At 37.9% G+C, this 23,467-nt stretch overlaps 1 protein-coding gene across 9 annotated transcripts in view; it reads right to left on the reverse strand.

The window, feature by feature from the left end:
- The window catches only part of LOC129574594 (transcription factor collier), a 38,366-nt gene that overhangs the window by 6,390 nt on the left and 8,509 nt on the right, over window positions 1-23,467 (reverse strand). For 5 of the 9 annotated variants that reach the window (XR_008688708.1, XR_008688705.1, XR_008688706.1 and 2 more), the window contains 5 exons: window positions 16,240-16,313; window positions 15,967-16,035; window positions 2,004-2,085; window positions 712-883; window positions 69-223 (listed from right to left, as the gene is read on the reverse strand). Coding sequence is in view for 3 of the 9 variants with exons in the window: in XM_055456791.1 (XP_055312766.1) it covers window positions 69-223; window positions 712-883; window positions 2,004-2,085; window positions 15,967-16,035; window positions 16,240-16,313 (552 nt within the window). In the remaining 6 variants the exon portion in view is untranslated. The remainder of the gene's footprint in view (window positions 1-68; window positions 224-711; window positions 884-2,003; window positions 2,086-15,966; window positions 16,036-16,239; window positions 16,314-23,467) is intronic. The other 4 variants (XR_008688710.1, XM_055456793.1, XR_008688709.1 and 1 more) reach the window with 2 other exon arrangements.

The raw sequence follows: 23,467 nt of genomic DNA on the forward strand, positions 1-23,467 counted from the left end.
TGTGTTGTGAATAGAAGTTGCGTTTTCATTCTCGGACATTCATATATATGTGTGTGTGTGTAATTTACCTCACTCCATACGAGCATTGTTCCGAATACGACTTGTAGGCCATCAAAAAAATTATCGCCGACAATGATAACTTGTGCACCGCCGATGGTCCATCCTTCAGTTGGTGATATTGCTTTTATACACGGTGTTGCAACAGGCATCGGTGGGTAGAGACCTATTCCAATGGACGGACCGTGTGAAAAATTTGTGTTATTGATACCGAATACAGAGGCCAGACAGTTGCATTTGATGGAAAGGTTAAGTCGAACCGCGTCAAACCAATGGAAAATGTGCCAGTGATGACATGACAGCATCCAACAGGAGAGCGTATTGATTCAACACTGTTGAAAGCGATTGTGATGTTGAGAACTTGTACTTTGGCTTGATGAAATTTGACTTAATCTCTCGCGATGTATGTGTACCAAATAATAAACGAATGATTTTGAAAAAAAAAATATATAAAAACATTTTAACATTGAATGTATCGACAACAACAACCACACGAAAAGATTTAGATCAAAATCAAGAGTAAAATCAAAATGAATTGAGTTTTTGTGGTGTGTTCATGATATAGCAAAACAAAAATGAAGCTCTCGACGCAAAATAACTGATTTTTTTCTGTTGGTGTACGGGAAAAAACGAATACGTAAAAAAAACACAGACCATCGTACGTACTGTCTGGAGCCAATGGATGTGAAATTGATAACGGTGATGTACCATCGCTTGCGTCCAATCGCTTGGCTCGTCGCCCATGCTTCGAATTGTTGTGCACAAACATTTGATCGGAGATGGCCATCAGTGGACCTTCGACTGAAACTTGTGTTGCAATTACCACCTGTGCGGGAGAGAGAGAGAGAGAGAGAGAGAGAGAAAGACAGTGTTTGGTTTAGAAACAAAATAAGGGTTGAAACACATCAAGAGAGAAAGACGGAAACTAAGAAAGAGAGAGCTCGAATAATTTTTCAGGAGACTTCAAAGAAAGCGATGAAATACGATAATCCAACATTAATATATATTTATGCTATGGCGCGATATCCTTGGCAATGTGTCCATTTTAACGGCGAAATATGCTTGCGATGGGTAATTTAGAGAACGAACAAAGACACGAGGAGGAACAGAACGAGGAAAAAAAACGAACCCGATCCCAAAGACCAAAATGGATAACTGAGCATATGTGATAGTTAACGGGATGTACGAATGAAGAGAGAGAGAGAGAGAGAGAGAGAGAGAGAGAGAGAGAGAGAGAAAGAGAGAGAGAGAGAGAGTGAACAAAAAAACGACAAGAAAGTAAATCCACACTATCGATTACTCGATTTTCTGCTTGCAATGCCGGAATTTTGCAAAAGAAATAAATCTTGCGCCGTTCGTTGTCGTCGTCGTCGTCGTCGTCGTCGTCGTTTTTTTACTCATTCTCGTTTTCGCCTCGGCTACAAATTGGTTACGATTATTGACCAAAATGCGCATTAATCGAGCATTGTGGCATAGAAAATGTGAATTTCCGTCGAACGCAAATATATAACCATTAATTTTGGATGGTGGATACGAGCGCATTTTTCGGGTTACATTTCTCTCTCTCTCTCTCTCTCTCTCTCGCTTTGACCGATATCATCACGATAGTGGGTGGGATGAGTCGAAACTAGCTCGCAAATTTTTCCAGCTTCACCGATAGTTCCAACAGGGCGCATTTTTCGACGGCAGCGCTTGATGGTAATGTTGGCCGGTGGTCTTCTTCTTCTTCTTCAATCGCAGTCCCATGGTAACATTAAATTTAATTTTGAAACGGACAGAAACATCGAACCAAGTAATATTTTCGCCTTTTATAATGGTTCGCCACAACCAAACATAAAAAATGCACCAATGTTAATCTTCGACCACCTACCTCCGACTGATATACAACCTAAACAAATATTTACGAACAGCCAGAGATCAAGAAGAAAAAAGAATACACAACTCACTTGAAATCTTCGCATGTCTCGTGGGTTTCCAGCATTTTTCAAACAATTTTGATTACATTTTAAGAAGAATTTGAGGAAAAATCTGGAACAGAACGAGAAAAAACATAGAATAAAATTAGAGAAATTACCCAAGTTCATTTTTGGCTACATAATAACTAAGCGATTAACACAACAACTGTAATGACGATGATGATGGGAAATGTGTGAAGAGAAACTTTCAAACATTTTCCGTTCTCATTATATTGAATGGTTTTCAGAATTCATTTATTTATATGGATCGTATACAGTTGCTCGACATAATTGATCCCCCTTATAAGTCAATGCATGTTGGTGTTGACATCAATAAAGTTACAAGCGGCACATTTTACTTCCTGAATGGACAGTTCCTCTCATTTCAGTGGAATGGTTTCACTAAAAATCTTGAACATCATAAAAAATGGTATTAAACGATCGTAAACTCTGGCGTTAACACCCAGAACTGTTAATATTTCGGTGATCGTGGTCGGTTAAAGTGTGCAACACTATTTATAGACTGCTTTCAATTAGACTTTCCTAGACCATATTTGGTTAGCTTTAATGTGGTTGTTGTTGTTGATTTTTTTCGTTTTCGTTTTTGTCACCCAACAGGAATGGTGACATTTTTTTACCGTTCACATTTAAATGTTTTTAGTTTTAACGAAGTCTTAATGAATTTATGGAGTCATCGAAGTCAAAGGAAGATTCGAGTCGTCCAACGATTCATTCAGCAAAGACACTATATCGCTCATAATGATGTCCAAGGAACGAAAATAGTTTATTATACGTAATTGTAAAAGAAATGAAGTGGAAAATATTGAGAACAAGTCAGCAGTTTTGGGAAAAAGAGAGTTTTTTTCCCATTAGAGTTCGAAAAATGAATCGAATTTTTGACTTTGCTTCAAATTGAGGCAACCAATCAATGAAATATCCCGGTATTGTTGAGCAATAATAGCCAATTTCTTGCCATTCTTTCGAATTCCGGAATTCGTTGAGTGATCCGTTGCAAATTGTAAGCGGAAATGAAATTCGGAAGTAAATTACAAGTGGATATTCGTTTCGATCGTTTAATCGTCAAGTGTTTTCATCGGTTGGTGTTTAGGCACACCGAATCCACTGTATAAATGTGTCAACGTGCACCACCCATTTTGACCCATAGTCAATGGTGAAAATTCTTTGCTAAGCGATTAAAATAAATGCACCCCATTCTCGGGAGCGGAATCATATTTCCTGTCGAGAGCTCAAGAGCGAACAAAAAAGCGAATCATGCACACATGTATCTCTATCTTGTTCGTCAATCGAACGGTTGGTGGCATTGGAAAAAAAATCGTTGTTAATAATCAGACGCCAGAATATGAACATTGAACACACAAATGGTTTAATATGTACCCAATAATAATTAATAATAATAAAAAAGAATAAATTTCGTTATTTTCGATGTGATGCCGGTGCGTTTACAACGCGCACTCACTTTTTTTTCGCTCTTCTATGTCCCTTTTTATTGTATGTATGTGTGAGTGAGTGTGTTTACGTAGATTGTTTGCTATTGTTGGTTTATGTAAAGAGGGTGTTTTATTTTGAGCATATGAATGGGTACTTGACGCTATGCAATGTGAGATGCGGTTCTGATTTTTTTTCCTTCTCTCATTTCTCTCTCTCTCTCTCTCTCTCTCTTTCTCTCTCTCTCTCTCTTGCCCTGTTATTGTTGCTCTTGTTGTTGCAAAGCATCGATTTTGGAGGGCTCGTCCTCGTTGCTACTATATTCGTTTTAAATACAAATGCAACCAGAAGCAAGACACTGCAGTATCAGTCGAATGACGACTATCAACAGAAACAGAAGCCGAAAAAAAACACACACACTCTCTCGCACTTTTTCGAACAGATGTTTCCCCCTGGGCATCTCTGGTGTTTTAAACGAAGTAAATATGTACAGGACTTTAGGCTCTCGCACCGGTAAACTATACATATGTAGCTAACGAATGATTCTTCGTAAACAACACAATACGAACTCAAATAAAATTACTGATTCGATGCCGCCCTATTTACATACATGCACAGCAACCGGGCTCTATGGCGAAGGCGAAAGAGCAACCTAAGAGTGAGAGAACGGGAGACGAGCCGGTTTTTATGTACTAACGCATCACACAATGGACAAATCGAATATTACGCAAGTCGTTTTGCTCACATTATCATATTACAACTTTTTCAAATGCATCATTTCCAATTGACGACGACGACAACGACAACGGCGACGATTCACATTCATTGTGAAATTGAACATGCATCGTTGGTCACTTTTTCTTTCTTCTTTAACTTTTTCTTTTCTCCTTCAATTTCAAATTCATTGGAATCGATCGGTGTGCATACGACACTCACAGGTGATTGACCACATCAAATCGTTTTGCGTTCGGTTTTTTTTCACTCTTTTTCCGAAGACAAAATCGCAAATACTATGTCCGATTTGTGAAGGAGGCGAATGACTAAAAATAGTGCGAGCCATTTGGTGCGCAATGCCTCGAGGCCTTTGGTTTTTTTCTGGTTCTACCGACAAAATGTATCGATAGCAACCATATGACAAAAGACGCCGATGAAAAATATGTGAAAGTGAAAAGAAGAAACAAGAAAATCAAAAGTGAAACTCTGTTCGCCAACAACCAATATCATTTCGAGTGAATAAACATTTTTGAAGATGAAAAACTATAGAAATAGACGGAAAATATTGAGAAGAAATGTGAAAAAAACAATCGAAGAAAAATTCAAGGTAAAATGTTTTTTTTTTGGAGAAAATAGAGCCATTTCAACAATTCATTCCGAAAATCTCAATAATTTCCGGTACATAAATTCAAGCTGTGTTGATGAAGTCTTTGACGGAGATTTGAATCGTCTTTGCTGATAATTTTTGTTATGTTTCCTACGAAGGACCTTGTACAATCCGGCTAATTTTCGATGAATTTATGAGTAGTTGCGTTTGTTCATTATTATTAGAGAGAAGAGTGAGAGAGAAATGTGTGCATAGACGGTACAAATTATCCGGGGTCATTCCATTGAATAAGCATGATAGATGTTTCTTTGGTTGTTATATACAAAATCGAAAATATCTGCGACAAAATCAATTGAACTGCTTTGCTTGGTGCTTGTGTAGCGACAGAGAGATAGTAATGTAACAATATAAGATGGAATATGGAAAAGCATGCACGTTGTGTGAGTTCATTTTTAGAGTGAGAGAGAGAGAGAGAGAGAGAGAGAGAGAGACTGAGAATGAGAATGCGAGTGGTGGAGATTATCGGTTACGAAGAATGTATGGCACCGGATTTTCGATATATCATTGATCCTAGATTTTTCTTAATAAAAATAAATTGACTGGGTTATTCGAACGGTACATTTGATTTTGGTACGGAGATTATGGCCGGAGTTAAGGCAAAAGAGTGAGCGAGAGCAAGTGAACGAGTGAGAGTGTATGAGAGAGAGAGGGAGAAAGAGCAAGAAAAAGGAGAAAGACTGAGTAAGAGTGAGTCGCATTTGGGCGAAAGGAGTCATTTAACTAGGATACACACATTCATAAGCCAATCTTGAAAAGTACAGATATATATATATAAACTGTTGAAGTAATTTCTTGCTCATTGGTTCAGATTACTAGAATTTCAATTCCATGTCAATTCTCATTGTTGGTTCGTCGATTTTGGAAAATTGTATTCGATTCACGACAAAAGTGGTGTATGTGTCGTTGTTTTGGAAATCGACGTCTGAAATCAAGTAGCCTCTCACTCATGTTTAATACAATCAAATTGAGGAACTAAAAAAAAATCAATAATTCATTTGTAACTTCGGCATTTTGGTTCGCTTTTGTTTCGTTTTCATCACTCTCGTCGATGATGTTGATGATGATGGCACATTCTCTGGACGCGAAGAATTTTTATTTTCATAGTCATCGATTGAGATTGAAATGAAATATTCATTTGAATGTTGGACACACACACACACATACACACGGGGACATATTTCAGCAGCAATCGATATTGTTGGCATAGTAAGGAGATAGAAAGAGTTGCTAATAATTTCGAAATCATTGTTTCATATGTTGTCGCACGCGCCGAAGGTCCGTTGATTTTTGTATGTGCTCTCTCTATGCTGCGCTGCTTCTACCGGTTTTATTTACATATTTTGTGATTATTGTCCTTCCTGTCGATCGCTCGCCTTATACGCGCGCCCGAGCCCGCACGTTAGTTATTTCGATCTTAGTTTTCGAATATTTACTTTGATCATTGGAAGGCAGCAACAGCATCAGCTCATCGAGCAATTGCTCTCTCAGCGGCGGAACATCATTCATATTTGAAAAGCATGACACACGCAAACACAGATACGAGCTCCTGTCACCGCTTGACTACATTTAACGTCAGTTACAGTAGAGAGAGAGAAAAAAGCATAGCTAAACGAATGAACGACACGAAAGAGACACGTTTATGAAATTGCCGACACACAAAACTATTGGCGTGCAATTGCAATTCGAATTGCATTTTATACGTGATCAATATATTTTTTGTTGTCCTCTTCTTTTTATTTTTGGTCTGTGCGTTCGTTTCGTGTGTGTGTGTGTATGTGCGCGAGCGCGTACAATTGGAAACAGAACTATTTATTTTATTCAATTTTTATGGTATGATGTTTATTTATCGAGCGGTGTGTTTTTCTACTCCTCATTTGGATGATGATTATTATTGCGGCTACGTTTTGCCATCCATGATCCATGGTTCCAACACGGATCATTTTTGCTATTCTACTGGATGTGTGTGTGTGTGTGTCGTGTGTAAACAATGAAAACCATGACGGTTGAAGACCATAAAAACAAATCTTGGTTCAAAACAAAAGATATCCATATTTACGATGGAACATCAAATGTCAACCGAACAGCCGAGCACATTGCTTATCTTAAAGGAACGTCATAAACAAAAAAGTTTTCCACTACTATGCGGCTATGCGCGCAGCCTGTTGCAGCAGCAACAACGGCAGCTATGTGTGTGATGGAAATTTTCGGCAGCCGTGTGCCGTTCGTTCACCGAACTTTTTGCATTTTCGCGCTGGTGCGCGCGTGTGTGTCGCATTCGTTTGCTCTTCCTGAAAATTCACTGCATTCGTTTCGTGAGCACATTCATTCAATTGAATGAAAGAAAAAGAAGCAACAACAAAATTCTTGAGCTTTATACGCTGTTGCTTTAATTTTTCCTTGAACTGTATTTCAAGTGGTGCGCGCATTGAAACATCGTAAATTTGCAAATAATGGAAAATAGTGAATTTTTGCGGTATGTGTGAGTTTGCCGGTCATTGAATGCCTCAAGAAATACGACAAATAGAAATAATGATGAACTCATGTGTGTCATTGCGAGTGACGAGTTCCGACAAAATAGATGATGAGTATAGGCAAAGACATAATAGGCAACACACAACGATGGCAAAGAATAGAATAGAGAACGTCAGAAGCCGAACCGTTCTTCTTCCTCTTCGACCGTGTGCTGTCTACGGATCTCTCTCTCTCTCTCTTTCTCTCTCTCTCTCTCTCTCTCTCTCTCTCTCTCTCTCTCTCTCTCTCTATAGCCCAGCACAACTCAGGCTTGTGCGGCTGGCACACGGCTTTGAACAAAGAGCTACAAAAGCAGCTTTCGCATTGTTTTACCGCGGCGCAAAATAAGTGGCCAGTGATTCAAATATGTATTTATTAATTTATTTAAACATGCACGCCAAACAACAGCAATAACATTCAATTCCGCAGCTCTGGGGCGAATAAAGATTTATCATGGAAAATGGTTTCATTGTACTTTGGGATTGTTTTTTTTCTGTTTTCTTTGAAAAAAAAATGAATAAAAAAGATCACATCGTTGGGTTGAAAGTGAAGCGAATGGGTGCGTAGAGAGTGATCACGCGCGCTCTCGTGTCCACATCGAATAGACACGAAGAGATTGATAAAGCAAAGGTGAAACTCATTAAATATTTGCCATTTTATACTGCTTTACGCATTCCACAAGCTGACATAATTTACAATTTCATATTGAACACGGTGCCACAATTTTAGTGTGATGCAATCGGAATGCAGCCAATTTAAATGATAAGAGAAGAAAAATGTCGAGAGATACAATCAGAGAGAAAGAAAGGAAGAAAGAGAGAGAGAGAGAGAGAGACAGTGAGAGGGAAAGAGCAGAAGAGAAAGAAAAAGCGCGTAATTTTTTCTGTTGCTATCAATGTCCGAAAATTAATGATATTAGTTTAATTAGACACAAACAATGCACTTGAAATACCGCAATTCCATTTGGCTTTATTGAGCAGTCGGTGGCAAACGACAGCGATAAGCACGTAAACTATAAATGACACTTGTAAGTCGATAGTAAAGCAATGAAGCGAAACGAAATCAAATAACGCAAAAAAAAGAGAACCGATGACACACTTCAAAAGTGGATATAAAACCTTGGCAATTGAAATCATAGCAGCAACAGTAGCAGTAGCAACAGCAATGAACGAAGACCACAAACTTGGCCAGACTCACAGGCGTATCACTATTTAAACAAGAGCATGCACCACACGTAGCACAGCTAAACCACACTGAACGGCACACCAGTTGACAAACACAACAAGTACGCGAAAAAGGGCAAGAGAGAGAGAGAGAGAGAGAGAGAGAGAGAGAGAGAGAGAGAGAGAAAGAAAGAGGAGAAGCGATGCGAAGCAAGCGAAACAGAAAAAAAATGAACAAATAATCCCAGCGTATTCGTTTAATTGTGTATCAACATTTATTATGGTCCACGCTTGACAGTCAAATCATAGAAAATCAGTATCAGTGATAGGTTTTTTGCTGCTACTGCTTCTTCTTCTTTTTCTCGGTGGAATGAGAGCGCGTTTGCCACTAAACGGCACGCGTATTATATTCATTTCGGGCCCCCGGTATGATCCATTACCTTGTGGAAGTGAAACGATGAGCGAAAAAAGCACATTGAAACTTTTATACGCTTAAATTGAACGAAATTTCCTTAATTGTATGAGCATTTTTTTCGTCGTTGTCGTCAGTCGTTCGTTCATTGCTAGTGCAGTACGTCTTTATATCTTTGACTTTTCATCTCTTGTCGCTGCACACCCATATACGTAGAGGATACATGTGTGCCCCAATGACAAAAATATGAAATTCACTGCTCCAGTTGCGTGGAGCTACTCTCTCTCTCTCTCTCTCTCTCTCTCTCTCGGTCTTTGTATCAATCGTCAACACACACAACGATATTCCAACGAATATTTAAATTTTCACCCGGGTTTTTATATACATATAAGAAAAGTAGCTTGTCGGCGAGCATGCTATAAGGATGAATGACACGGAGAGGATACTACGTTATAGATTCACGTATCTCGATGCTCTCCATTTGATTGTTGACTTTCTGTGTTTTTACATCGTTTTTCCTGCTTCGGTCGTAGATTTTTTTTCCTTCTACTCTCCATCGTCGTTGCTTTTGCCACTGTTATCATTGCTGTTGCTGCTGCTGTTATTGTTGTTGTAGTTGTTGTTAACGCTACTGTTCGCATTGTTCGCCGTGCTTCATTCAGCTTGTTAATACACAAGCAAAGCATCTTAGTTTTGTTGCGGCCGCTTCATCTCTCTGTTGTTGCGTTCATGCGACACACATTATTAATTGGATTTATTTGCGCGATTCAATGCTAACAGAATGACTGCGACCACTTGACTTTTATGCCAATTTTGTCATCTTATTGTTGAGAGAACACAGAAAAGACACATGATTAGATGCGATAGAACAATCTTTTTTCTCTCTCATTCTCGTTCGCTTGAAAATTCACATTTCGTCACATTGTCAATCATTAGCATTGAAATAACGTTACTATTTATTTTATTTTTTGCACCGTGAATGTTTTACGATTAATTTTTCTTTTTTGTCCACATTTTATCATCGGTTTTTCAAAAATCAACGCCAGTGTACACCATGGTGGGGCATATTTTTTTCTAATTAGGTAGGGGGAATGTGCAATTATTACGGAATTTGAATGATTTTTATGAGAAAAATGTTAGTCGCAACAACTTATGAAGCACAACCACTCATGGAGCTTGAACATTGATACCGATGCTAAGTACAGCACAAAAAATTGGCCGATGCAACACAAAATGTGAAACAAGTACGCAAAATCATAAAATTATATTTGTGACAGTTTTCTTCCATTATTCGGGTGGCGGTCATAACGCCTCGGACGGACAGCATGCTTCTGTGTTTTCTTTTATATTGGAGTATACTGTCCGTCCGGGGCGTTATGACTCCATTATTCGATTGGCAAAATAGGCTGACTAATGGTAAATTTGCAATATAAAATCTATCTCTTAAGCCATAGTCGTCAATCATTTGCAGGAAATATTCAAATGCATACAGTATCATAACATTCAGCAGTGGGTTTGGTTGAAAAATTAATGCCGTGCAATTTTGTCGTCAAAACAATGTTCCCAACTTATGTACACACACACAAGTATCAGTTTTCTGCCATTTTTTTTCGCTTGCTACTTCTTTTCGTTCCCTACATGATTTTTGGCACAGTATTTATGCGGCTCTTCGTGATGCATACGTAAATGAAACAAAACAATTCGTGAAACATTTCGAATTCCCCTTTTCTCATATATTTTATTTGGTTGCATCCTTTTCTTGCTTTCTTACTTGCTCGCGTTGCCGTTTTCTCCCCGAATCGGTATAGTGAAGGGTCTGGGCACATGACGACGACAAGAACGTTTTCTTCTTGACGGCCACCACCACCACCACTACCATCGTCAATGGGATATATTGACAAAAGTCGAAAGAAAGGCAAAAAAGAAAGGTTCCACACATATTCTTCGACTATATCCTTACTTTTTGACTTGATTCTTTTGTATTTGTGTGCTTTTTATATAATACGTAGTTGCGAAGGTAGCGTGTCGATTATAGGGTGTACAATTTGCCTGTCGGCACACACATTGATTACATTGACAGCAGGCAGAGAGCGACAACAGGCAGAAAGCAGCCGTACAATGTGGATTTGTCGCTATTTTTGTTGGCATTTCTCGTCTTTCAAACCGCATTCGCAACCGGGAAAAAAGCCCGAACACAAAATAAAACTTATCTACATAATTCGATTGCACACCCTGTATAGTGTGTGTGTGTGTGTTTGCTGTGCCATAAAAAAGAATCAGACATGGATGTGTATATCCATGACAACACTATGTTTGATACTTGTCTGAGGGTGGTAAAACGACAATGAAAACAGAACTTGTTAACCAAGTTAACAACAACGTGGAAAATACATATAAATAAAATATTTGGAGCCGCTTTAGACACACACAATATGCACACACGAAAACAACAACGACGACAACGACGACGATGACACGTCACAGCGGCCACCGTGTGCTGTTTGTTGTTCGCTGCTGTTGCTGCTGCGGGAAAACATCGATGTAGCAAATGTATCGAATGTTGTTGAATCACCTTTGCATTCAATAAATTAATAGTTCAAATAACTATTGGCCGTCTTTTTACATATCTACACATTTGTCGCATCGATATTAATGACCATTTCGAACAATTAACCCGGACACTTGACTCTTCGAACGCGAACAGGAGTGAGCGACACCGACTGAATGTATGGTTTGACCGATTAAAAGCATGTTTTTGACTTTGACTGCCATTGAGCTGCTTAACACTGTTTGCCAAAGTTTTGCCGTCTACTCAAAATGAGAGAGAGAGAGAGCGTTGCGGAGTTCAAGCCGGAGAGAAACGAAAAAACTCAAGCCGAAGGAAACGGAAAAATTCGAGCATATAAAACGAAGTTGAAAAATTAAGACCAAACAAAAATACACGCTTTTTCGTCGAAGTTCTTTGAAATTTTCGCTTTTTTTAGATTCAATTGACTCTGCCCCTGCCTTTTTCAATTCAACTCTCTGCTGAGAGTATGGAATAATGATTTTTCCTGAAAAATTGATTGAATGCGGGGTATAGTTTCATTAATTTCCATTAAAAATCAAATATTAATCGCATGGCATAATTTAAGGAATTTCGATTTTTGAGTATTGACAACTGCCATTTGATCTGGGCGATTAAAGGTTCAAATATCCGAATACATGATGAAGCTTGGAATATCTAGTCTTAGTTTTAGTATATCAGACCGATGGATTAAATTGCCAAGTATTGGAAATTGCAATGGGTTTGTGGGCAGTCAGGATTACAACAACAACAACCTACTACTATGCCATGATTAATCGTGTTATGTATGATTTTTTGCACTCATTTAGGCTGTGAATGATTTTTAAGCATTTGCTTCAAAGTTTTTGGTTGTTTCGAACCTTGTGTCGGATTTTAGTTGTATCAGATTGTGTGTTTTTCTTCTATCCGAACCATTTTATCCCTGTCTGTCTTTTATCTTATCACAACAAAGTTCTTCGTATTCATTTAACTACTTTTCTTCGTTCTTCGAAGCGTTTGATTAAAATATGCATCGATTTTTTTTGTCAACATTTAAAATCGTTCGCTGAAAAAATCCCAATTGAATCGACGAAATTGGTGAAACAAAACATATCTATTTATGTTTGTTTGAGTGTTTTCTGTTTCTCGATGTGTGGGACACCACGTCACATTAAAAAAAAAAAATCACGCGCACGGTACAGTTTATGCTGTGTATTTTGATGGTGAAAAGCTTTTGGATTTTGGTCGAAAACAACTCGTTGTCATCGTTTCTGCCAAAAATGTCGTCATGTAAACACAAAGAGATAGACAGTGCCTAAGCGTGAAGCGTATGAGTAGGCCGAAAATTAAATCTATGATTTTATCAGTGTCAAGTGATATTGAGTGTGAAACATACGCTTTGGCTTAATGAAAGTAAATAAGCGTTTTTGATTGTAAATGGCTCATCGATGGCTTTAAGGTTCGTTTTTTTTTTCTTCAATTCTAACTCCCTCTCTGTCATTTCTTTTAGCATGGCCAAGAGAATGCTGCGTATTGACCCACATGAAATGTTCTCGATTGGATTTATTGAACAACTTTTCTCTCTCTCTCTCTCTCTCGCGTTGGTTTCGAAATCGTTCAGCGAAAGGGTTTTATACATTCTATGTACACCATTTTTTGTTGTTCATCCATTTCAAGATTCTCTTTCCCATTTCATAGTAAGCGAAAGTAATATAAAGTTTATGTGTGTGTCGAAGAAGTGAGCGGTATGTGTGTGACAATTGGGCTACTAGTATGGAGTCAATCAACTGCAAGCATAGCTGTGGAAAATGATGGCAAAAATGCAATGATCTCTGACTCTTGGCACCGTCGCGCTAACTTTTTGTATAGAAAAATCGAGAACAAAAAACTTCCATCGAAACAGGATGATCATTTTGATTTGAGACATTTAATCGGTGTGAAAATTTAATTTGTTCGGCATTTGACTTGTCTTTTTCATACGCGCCATTCTTGCAGCTTCGGTTGTTTATTGCATACATTCTCTACCAAGATTACAATGTTCACACAAGCAAATCCGTTTGATGTTAGTATACTAATACAAGCTCTCTAACATGCATACACACGCACACACAAAGGGCTCCACAGACACATTGACAAAACGGCACGCAGACGACCGAATCAGCGGAAGAGAGAGAGAGAGAGAGAGAGAGAGAGAGAGTATAACATTTGAAGTTTCAATTCGAAATAGTATTTGAGACACACGACGGATATCTATATATACAATCGGATTTTTATTTGTACATAGGTCGCGCGCGCGTAAAAGGAGAGCAAGAGAGAGTGAGGAGCGGGCATACATACAGCAGCGGCAGCAGTAGCAAAACAACAGAAAAAAACGAGGGTGGCTTTGGGATTCGAAGCATGCTGCTGGGACCAAAATATCGACTGTAAGACACTAAAAAAACGTAGTCAATCGTCAAGTCAGCTGAATTAAATTGGTGTATTGTATATAAGCGGCAAAACGCCAATATCAATGTAACGTTTTTGTGTCCCGTTTTCATGTGTTGATGTTGATTCTTTTTTTCCTTCTTCTTCTTCTTCTTGCTGTTCACTCTTCCCTTCTTCGACACTTCATTGATGCTGCTTGATGTGTTGCTCTGTCTCTTTTTCTCTGATGTGGCTGTGTGTTTTCTAAGGGGGGATTCGAAGATTCATTACGAATGAAGTATCCGTTGTGTGAATCATGCATTTCCATATATACACCCAAAGTGTTACGGTATATTGTGTCTATTATACGTCGTGAAATTCGGCAAAAGGGCATCTCATCCGCTTGTTCGTTCATTCGCGCGCGCCATTCGCCCGCCAAGAACTCGAACAACAACACTGAACACCGACTCACACACACAGAAAGTGAGTGACAGAGTGCGAGATTGTGGAAAAGAAAGAGCAAACGCATACGTAATAGAGATGAGTGGAAATTCTGAATACATAATACATGGCCCCTTATTATTATTGTTATTATTTCCTTTTTTTTTGTTTTGTATATCTATACGTATATATATATATACATATCTAGATGTATGTGATTGTGCGTGTGTATTTTTAGCTTTCATTTTCTTTGTAACGCCAAAGCGACGAATTTCCTTTTCCTATTGTCGAATTTTTCGTGTTGTCGATTTTGTCGTGTGTGTCCTTAACTTTTAACGCCGAAAGACACAGCGGAACAAATGAACAGGCAAGACGAAAGCGAGAAAGAGAGAGAGAGAGAGAGAGAGAGAGAGGAGAACCAGCGACGAGAAAGACGAAGAACAAAAACAAACGGGACACTATTCGATTTTTCTGCATGCACATTATTTTGACATTTGTTTTGCATTAGAATTTTTATTTGGCGTTTCTTTTGGTCTGACTTTTCAAGTGGTTTTCAACTATTTTCATCTATCTTTCTTTCGCTTACAATCCCTTCAAGCAAGCCATTCTGCTCTCACTCTCATTCAGGTCGTGTGTTTTTTTTTCGTTGTGTTATTTGCCTTTTGATTTTGGCATGTTAACGTTGCAAGTGTAGATGTACCTCGAGATATGTGTGCGTGTAAAGTGGCTGCTACTTTTGTTTGCGTTTTGTTTTTGCTTCTTTCTCTCGTTTTGTTCGTGTTATGACGCGCGCACGCTTTTTTTCCTCTCAACTGTTGAAATAATGATTATAATAGAATGTCTGCATCTCCAAATACACTCCATTTTTATTGAGAATCGATTTACGAAGAATTCGACGGAAAATTGGTTATTATAGTTTGAAAGAGGGAGCAGGCAACACATATGGCGAAACGAAAGGCAAAAAAAAAACACACACACAGAGCCAGAGCAGCAGCGGTGGAATTTATTATGTTCTCTCCACTTTTGTTTTCGCACTCTGGCCCTCCCGACAAACGACGACAGCCGAAAAAAATGATGAAAACAACAACGAGCCAGAGTGAGACGAAGAGCTTGAAGATGAAAAAAAAAGAGTTTGCAAAACGCTCTCTGATTTATTTTATTTGATTTTTCTTCATTTGTCTCTCTTACGGAGAGACTCTCACTTTTACTTTCGATTTTCAATTTTTTTTTCTTTCGTTTCTCCATTTGCTGTACGGGACTCGCTTCTTTCTATCGTTGTTGACGTCGTCATAGCCACCCATGACAATTGTAACGCTCTTACGTGCTTACGTGATTTGCATCATTTTGCAACACATGATATGAGGATTTTCCTTCATTCTCGCACTCCTTCAACGCACATACACACATTGTCATATTTCATTTAAATCTCATTAGGCGGATGGCCTTAAACACATCATCAAGACACACCGTAAGTAATTGGTTGGAAAATTATTTTCCGCTTTTCATTTCCAACCAAATCAAAACGACGTCCAACTGCATTAGACTCAAACAGGCGAAGCAAAATGTTGCTTGAGATGCTATCAAGAAGCATATGCTTCCAACGAAAACACCAAAATATGAATGGGCTGTATATAAAAACCGTTTGTACATACCTATCTATAATCACTGGATCTGAAGGTGTTTCGTTTCGGTTTCCGCAGCTTTTCTTGTCACAGCATCGACTAAAGGAAATACGAGTTACAAACAGTTCATAATTAGATAGGGTTAAAGACAATTTCACTTTCAGGTTAATACGATGCCATTTAAAGAAATATTTTGTCATTTTTGCTGTCGTAATGCAATTGATATATACAATTGAAGTTGAAATGAATGAAAATAATAACATTTGCCATCCATGCGGTTGGAATGGCTCTCTGTATACATACCTGCACATTACTTCATGAGTTAATAAAACTCTACACATTTCCGGATTTTTGTCTTGTCCTTCGTATATAATGGCCTGCAATAAATTAGAAAATTTAGGAAACAACCAATTAGCGAATGTTTTTAAGTGAACGAATGTCTTACATACAATGTAATAACGAAAGGTGTAAAAGACAATGTGTTATAACAAATTGTATATAATTATCGAAATGATGTGGATTTTTGTGTTGAGGTAGACATTTATTTTTTTATTTTTCTTCGTACATTTGATGCCACCCGACATCGATTCACTTGCGTTGATTTGAGAAATCATTGAAAATTCGCTGGCATTTCGATTTTCTTACGTCTCGTCAACCTCATTCTAATAAGCGAGCCGAGTTGACCAGTGAAAATTCGAGCTGAATTGGTTAGTGATTGTAAATCCAGGAAAGTAACTAGCTCCTTAAATGGTCAATAACTTGAATTGCTAATGTCCATTTTATAAATAAAACATAATTTTAGCGCATGCCAATGAAGTTATTGAGTTTATTCTACATTGAAATTATTCAATCTGACAAAATACTAAAATAGTGAAAAAAGCACGACAAAAACCCTCGAAATTTTCAGAAGAAAAACAAATCGAAGAAAACAATTAATTTACAAGTAAAATTTATTCAAAAAACGTTTCAAAACATGGCAAATCAATAAAAACTCTTTCGATATTTTGACGAATTCGAATTCAAGACAGTCGCAAATTGCGACTTGTTACGCATAGACACTGTCTATTAGACAATCGCAACAGAATTCAAGCCAGTAGCGTTCATATGAAATTGGCTTTCTAAGCCAAAAATCGGTACGCAGTTAATTGGCATTTCGTTTTCTCCGTCATTCATTTATCTGAATGAAGCATAATGTATCATTTTGTGAAATGTTTGCATTCATATTTTCATGTGATTCGCATTCAATAGACTGGGCTTTATTTTCAATGGATCTTATGTTTGGTTGATTGATTCCATTCTCCCGGCTAATGGTGCGGTGTCAAGTAATAATAAGCTGCTCATTCACAAAACCAAAATCAAATCCGATTTTAATTGTAGATACATTGGAAAAGTAGATAAAAAAAGAACAAACGTCCGACCGTACGCGCGCCCGATTGAACCCTAAATAAAGTTGTATTACGGCATTAGGGAAAGTGGCAACCGGCAGCAGTCGAAACGATACAGCAGCAGCAGCAGCAAAAAAAATGAATGATAAACCTCAGATGTGCAACAAAACATCGATTATAAATAAAATGAGAAGGTCATCGCCAATACACATCCGTGTATATGTTGGGAAGCGAACGAACGAGAGAGCGATGCAGTTGCACATCTGGCTCGATTTATGCATACAACACCGAAATAAATGGTAAAAAAATGCGAACCGGGCGGAAAACAATCGACTGGCTTATCATATTTTCAATAACATTTTTTTTCCCGTATTCGTTTGTGCCTGGTAGCTTATTAGCGGTTGGCTTGACTCGCTGTGTGGCGGTGTTGAAGAAAAAATGGAAAAAATAAGCTCAATATTAGCCTATATCAAAATTATAATCGAAATGTAAGTAATAGTGGTAATCTGGGTAGAACGAAAGACAGAGTGAGAGTGCTCGAAGTGGGTGAATTTCCATTATATCTCTGTGTGCTACTACTTTTATTACGATTATGAAGAAGATTCGTTGTTATTATTGGCATTATATGTTTTTATTTGTGCATATGGTCGGGACTGTAAATGCACTTTGCCAACATTCCCCTTCGACCATTTTCAAATCCAATGTGTTTGCGTGTGAGTGTGTGTATTTTGTTCCGAGGCCAACCGCATTGCAACTCGCTAATTTCAAATAGATCCTTTCAATGTAGGCTCATCATTTATCTCTTCAGATTCAGCGCTGGCAGCCAGACTCATATGTTCTGATTTTCCGTCGATGCGATTCGGTGTGTGTGTGTGTGTGTTTGTGTGTGTGCGCGCATTATTATTACGTCAGACAGTCTTTTATTTGCCTTCTTGGCTCTCACAGTGCGAGCCTCGCACGTTGTGTGTTTGTAGTTGCGCGCCTTCAGACCCTTTGTCGGAAAGCAATGTATACACTCGACCAGTGTACACATTGAAAGAGATACGAACGGAGATTTGTATCTGCACTCAAAGAAAGCGAGAGAATGAAGCATGGAGTGAAAATATACACGCTCTAACCACAAGTTTTCACGCGTACACACATTTTTTCTGTTATCCACAGATAAAATCGATCTTAATCTCCATCGAATGGGTAAAAATAAGGGAATTCGATGCAATGAGATTCGATACAGTGGCAAATTTCGGTGTTTTCCATTCAATATTTACTCATTTCCAATTTCATTCAATCTTTTATTCTTTTCGGTCATTTTTTTCTTCATTCTTTTCTCTATCGTCGAGATATGTAAAGCAATTACTTCCGTTTTTTTTAACGAAGAAGAGATGGAATCCTCTTTTTGTTCAAGATTGAAAATCATTTGCTATATTTAACTCTCATAACGAAAAGGAATAGTTTTTGAAATGCAAAAAACTCGAAGGAAAATGTGCGAAAAAAATCAATTGCATTTCCAAATTGGAAATAAGTCAAAAAAAAACAAACAAACAATAAAATTGAATGAAAAAAATGAAGAATTTAACAAAAAAAAACCGTGTCCAAATTCCATAATTAATAAATCACATCAAGATTTAATGGTTTCAAGTTCATTAAATTTGTCGAGAAAAAAAAGTCGTCTCTGTCTGTTTTATTTTCCCATAGCGCATCGTCGGAGCACTTATACAATTTGCTCTTAGCCGGCGAATGAAATGAAACACATGTCGAAGATTTCATTTGTTCAGCGTGCAGAAAATTGACTTTTTACAGCGTAGCGTACTGCTGCTGCTGCTGCTGTGATGCCATAAGAGCAACGTAGTAACAGTAAAAGCGATAATGTGGACACGCGCGCTTGCAATGCAGATTCGATTACTGGCATATTCATATAATCACGTTCGTTCGAATGCAAATACACGCATATTTATCTGTTTAAACTGGCAAAACGATTTGTGGACATAGGTGAATACACAGACAAACTCGTACACACACACACCACTTATGTCGAATACATCATAAAATAATTGTGGTACTTTGCAATGCACAATCGCGCGTGCAACTCATTTTCGACAACAAGGAAACGAAACGAACAAAAATTGTTCCTCTCTCCTTCCCTCTCTTTTTTTCTCACTCGCTCATTATGGTTGGTTGATTGCAGCCGCATTAAAAATGTTTATCGCAAAACTCCGTCCACGTGTCGTGGTGGTCACGTGACCTTGCTAATTGTATTTAAATATTTAAATTTAATCAAACTGATTGGCCTCTCCGTGTTGGGGAGGCGTGTGTGGGTCGTTTGTGCATGTGTTGTGGGAATAAAATAAATAATATAATGCATGTTATACTTATTTCCTTTCCAATAACAATATATCCGATTGCATTTTGAAACTAATAATTTTCGGTTGTTCCCGCTTGTCTTTTCGAATTTTTACATCGGTTTTTGTGATGTTTTCGAGTCACGAAGTGCATTTTGATTAACCCACCCCGGCACAAACACACACACATAGCATAAAACTAATAAAGAGATACATTCCGTTTCAGCTACTCATTGGATGGCGACAAGGACGACGATGATGATGATGACTACCGCGTGCGCCGTACGCATAATGCCCAAATGGGAAAATAGATATACTCGATTTAATAACAAACAATAAAATGTGAGCAACAACAATAATAATCGGTTTCTATTAACCATCGACTCAACTTTTATTGTTCGCCACCAATATTGTTTAGCGGTGTCGATGGTGGATTGCATTTTTCTTTGCCGCATTCGTTCATTGTTTCACCGCAATACCGGAGCAGGAACATTGACTTTTATGAACTTTTACCGGTGTGAAGTTCACACAGTGGACGAGGATACACTTGGATACAAGTTGCTTGAAAATTTTCCAATCGCTACGCAATATGTGCAGATCAGACACGTGACCACACTCGATGTTATAGACACTGATTCAGCGGTATTTAATGATGTTTAATCATTTTTTAATTTGCTTTGTTTGTTTTTTAAAAAAAATTGATTAAAAATTAAGAATTCTGAAGAAATTAGACATTTCCCCATTGAATTGTATACAGATTCATTTTGAATTCAATTGTAAAGATTTTTTGAACTTTTGAGGGTGAATTCTGTGAACTTCTAACTGAAAACAATCGTTCACATCAAGGTGCTCCACGAGCACTGCTCGTAAATGTTTTTTTTTGTATCGCTGCAATTCTGACGTTTTGCGTTAATGGATTTAATCGTCAATTATCTATTCAAAATCAAGCCACACACATGAAACTTTCATGATTGCGTCCGTCAATTATTCGTTTTAGCATCCGGCGAGAATCTAATCACAGTTTACATTTCCCTGGGATCAATTTTCGATGTTTATTAACATGTATCGATGTTGAATATTTGCTTTTGATTTGGTCGGCATTTCCAATTTGTTTATTTTGATTCAAAATATAATTCGGTGCCAATAAGTAAAATAGGGAATTTGTAACAGAAAAAAGTGAGTGCGATGCGCGTTCGCGGTCCAAAGAGTGTGAAACTAGGTTTATTTGTTGGTTTGGCATAAAATATCTAGTGCCACACACACACATTACAATCGGGTGTTGTGATAAAACTAATTTAATATTACAATGCCCATACAAAGATACACAATGATTTTGTTGGCAAGCCGAAAATCGAAATGACATTAGTGTGTTTTATAAACAATCGACAAGTAGATTTAGCGCAGCGAATCAAACCAATATGCCATCAAGAGTGGAACAGAACCGAAAAAAAAACGTAACATTTGTGTGTATCATTTTGCAATACGGCCAAACCCATTCGCATTTTACACGCCATGTACTCCAGTGAATGAATCAGGCGAGCAAAATAGAGAGAGAGAGAGAGAGAGAGAGAGAGAGAGTCAATATCCGAGTCGACTGCATTATTTTTCGATTAGACATAGTATACAACAACCGGCAACAATAATAGCAATGAGTCAAAATAAAAGGGGGAGAATGTCGAGAGTGTGCAAGGCTATGTGTGTGTGTGTGTATGATGATGCCTTGCTTTACGATGAGCGCACGACAACGACCTTATGTAGAGCAAACGGCAGCAAAAATAACAAATTCATGCGACCAGACGAATCAATCCTGTTATGAGATGTGAAGGTCTTAATCAATTATTTCCCACTAAATATTGTATAATTTGTTTTCGTTGCGCTTTTTGTCAGTACATTTAACATGCTTTGTTTTCCATATTGGACGGGAAAATGATGACTGAGGCTGTATTGACCTCGGATTGTTGGTTCAACGGTGTTTTTAGTTTGGATGCTAACGAGCGATTGAATATTGATTTCAATGAGGAATTTTGAATATGTATTGTTGAAAATTTTCAATGAATAGAAAAGACTTCTTGGGGATGGTGTTCAAGGTATCATTTTGTGAGTTTGTTTTATAGTTGATTTTTAACATTTTTCATGTGTATGCAATTGTGTTGGGTATCATTGAATGTCAACACAGTTTCCTCCTACTCAAAATTGTTACATTTTCTAAGTTTGTGCTGGACTTTTGACAGATTTCTTTTCCAAAAAAAAAAGACTTGCAAGTCAAGTTAGGAAAAGTCCAATTAAACCGTTTGAAATTGTTACTCTCAACCGGCAAATAACAGGCCATAGAGAGTTAAAAAAAAAATTATAAATGACAGATGATCTATTATTATTTGAGTCATTAAAAATTTAGACGATGTGCCTTCTGTGTTGTTTTTTTTAAAAGCCATTTTTCTCAGTTTGATTGACTGCATCACTTTTGTTCACATGAATTGACTGCAGTTGACTTTCATTTCGACTGCAGTCAAATCAAGTTCTTTTATTCCGAATACAGGTAATTTCGGATGATGCGTAATAAAGCAATTCGAAACTGATCACATTGAGATCGTGTTTGGTCTGGCATTTGTTGTGCAGTAAAAACATGTTCGAAATGAATTTGTCAAAGCGGTAAACAATACGCGGATGATGCCTATATATTCCCCCTATCAATGCAAACACGCAAAACTTATTCCTGCCCATAATTTGCAATAAACAAACCGTACGGCGAACGCTCTTTCTCCCTCTCTGTGTCTCTCTGTCTCTGTCCGACAGAAATCGAATGCCGAAAAGAGCGCACGGCAAAAATGGGAAAGAGCAAACTTCATCTGTGCAGGGAGAGTAGAATCACTTATATCCATATATAAATAAACATACATGTATGTTTAATGTCGTTTGCTTTTATTGTGTGCTTCTCTGTTATGCCGTGTTTTATCCGAAGTACTCAAAAATCTATTTGATCTGCAGTTTTATTTTGTTATGTTGATTTTTTGCTTCTTTTAGCGATGTTTCGCGCTGGTACGCTCGCCCAAAATGCAACGAAACCGTAGTTGAACCAGAGAGCGGGCGAGTGCGTGTGTGCAGTGCACGAGAGATAGAGAACGAGCGTACTAAATGAAATGACGATAGAGCAACAATAACAAATAACAATAGATTTGATGGAGAGAAGCAAAAGCGAGCAAAAGAACGGGAAAAAAATCACCCCTAACGATGTGTACATGATAAAGTAATGTATGCGTTGGGTCGAAAATCGAGTTAATGCGATCACCATATGTCTACATAAAACGAAATACGAGCGTGCGCGCAGCGTGCGCACATACAGCACAGATGAGAGGAATTTCGAAACGAGCCAAACATACAAACACATACAGTAATTCACCGAAAGACAAGTGAAGTCGTAGAGTTATTTCCCGAATTTGATTTCATTACTGCCTCGTTCGTTTTTTTTTATCGACTTGACACACACACAATCGCTCTGGGTGTGTATTTTTTTTTCAATTCAAGATTAGTTTTCGAATTAATTGACGAATAGTGAGGCAATGTGTGTTTTCGTTTTTTGCTTTGTTCATTCGCTTCCAAATGTCACTTTACACTTGCAAATAAGAGATTGCGCAGTTTTTCTTTCTCGTCTCTCTCTCTCTCTCTCTCTCTTTCATCCTCGTCATATCTCGTATCAGTCGGGTGCATGTTTTAAGTTAGTCGTTTTGGTTTTTGGTAATTCGATGATTTGACCTTCTGTGCTTGAAACACACAAAATGTACTGATTGTCGCTTGTAATACGATACGAAATGA

Source organism: Sitodiplosis mosellana, unplaced genomic scaffold, assembly GCF_009176505.1.
Source record: "Sitodiplosis mosellana isolate CC-2019 unplaced genomic scaffold, AAFC_SMos_1.0 Smas_scaffold_6165, whole genome shotgun sequence".
Lineage (NCBI taxonomy): Eukaryota > Metazoa > Arthropoda > Insecta > Diptera > Cecidomyiidae > Sitodiplosis > Sitodiplosis mosellana.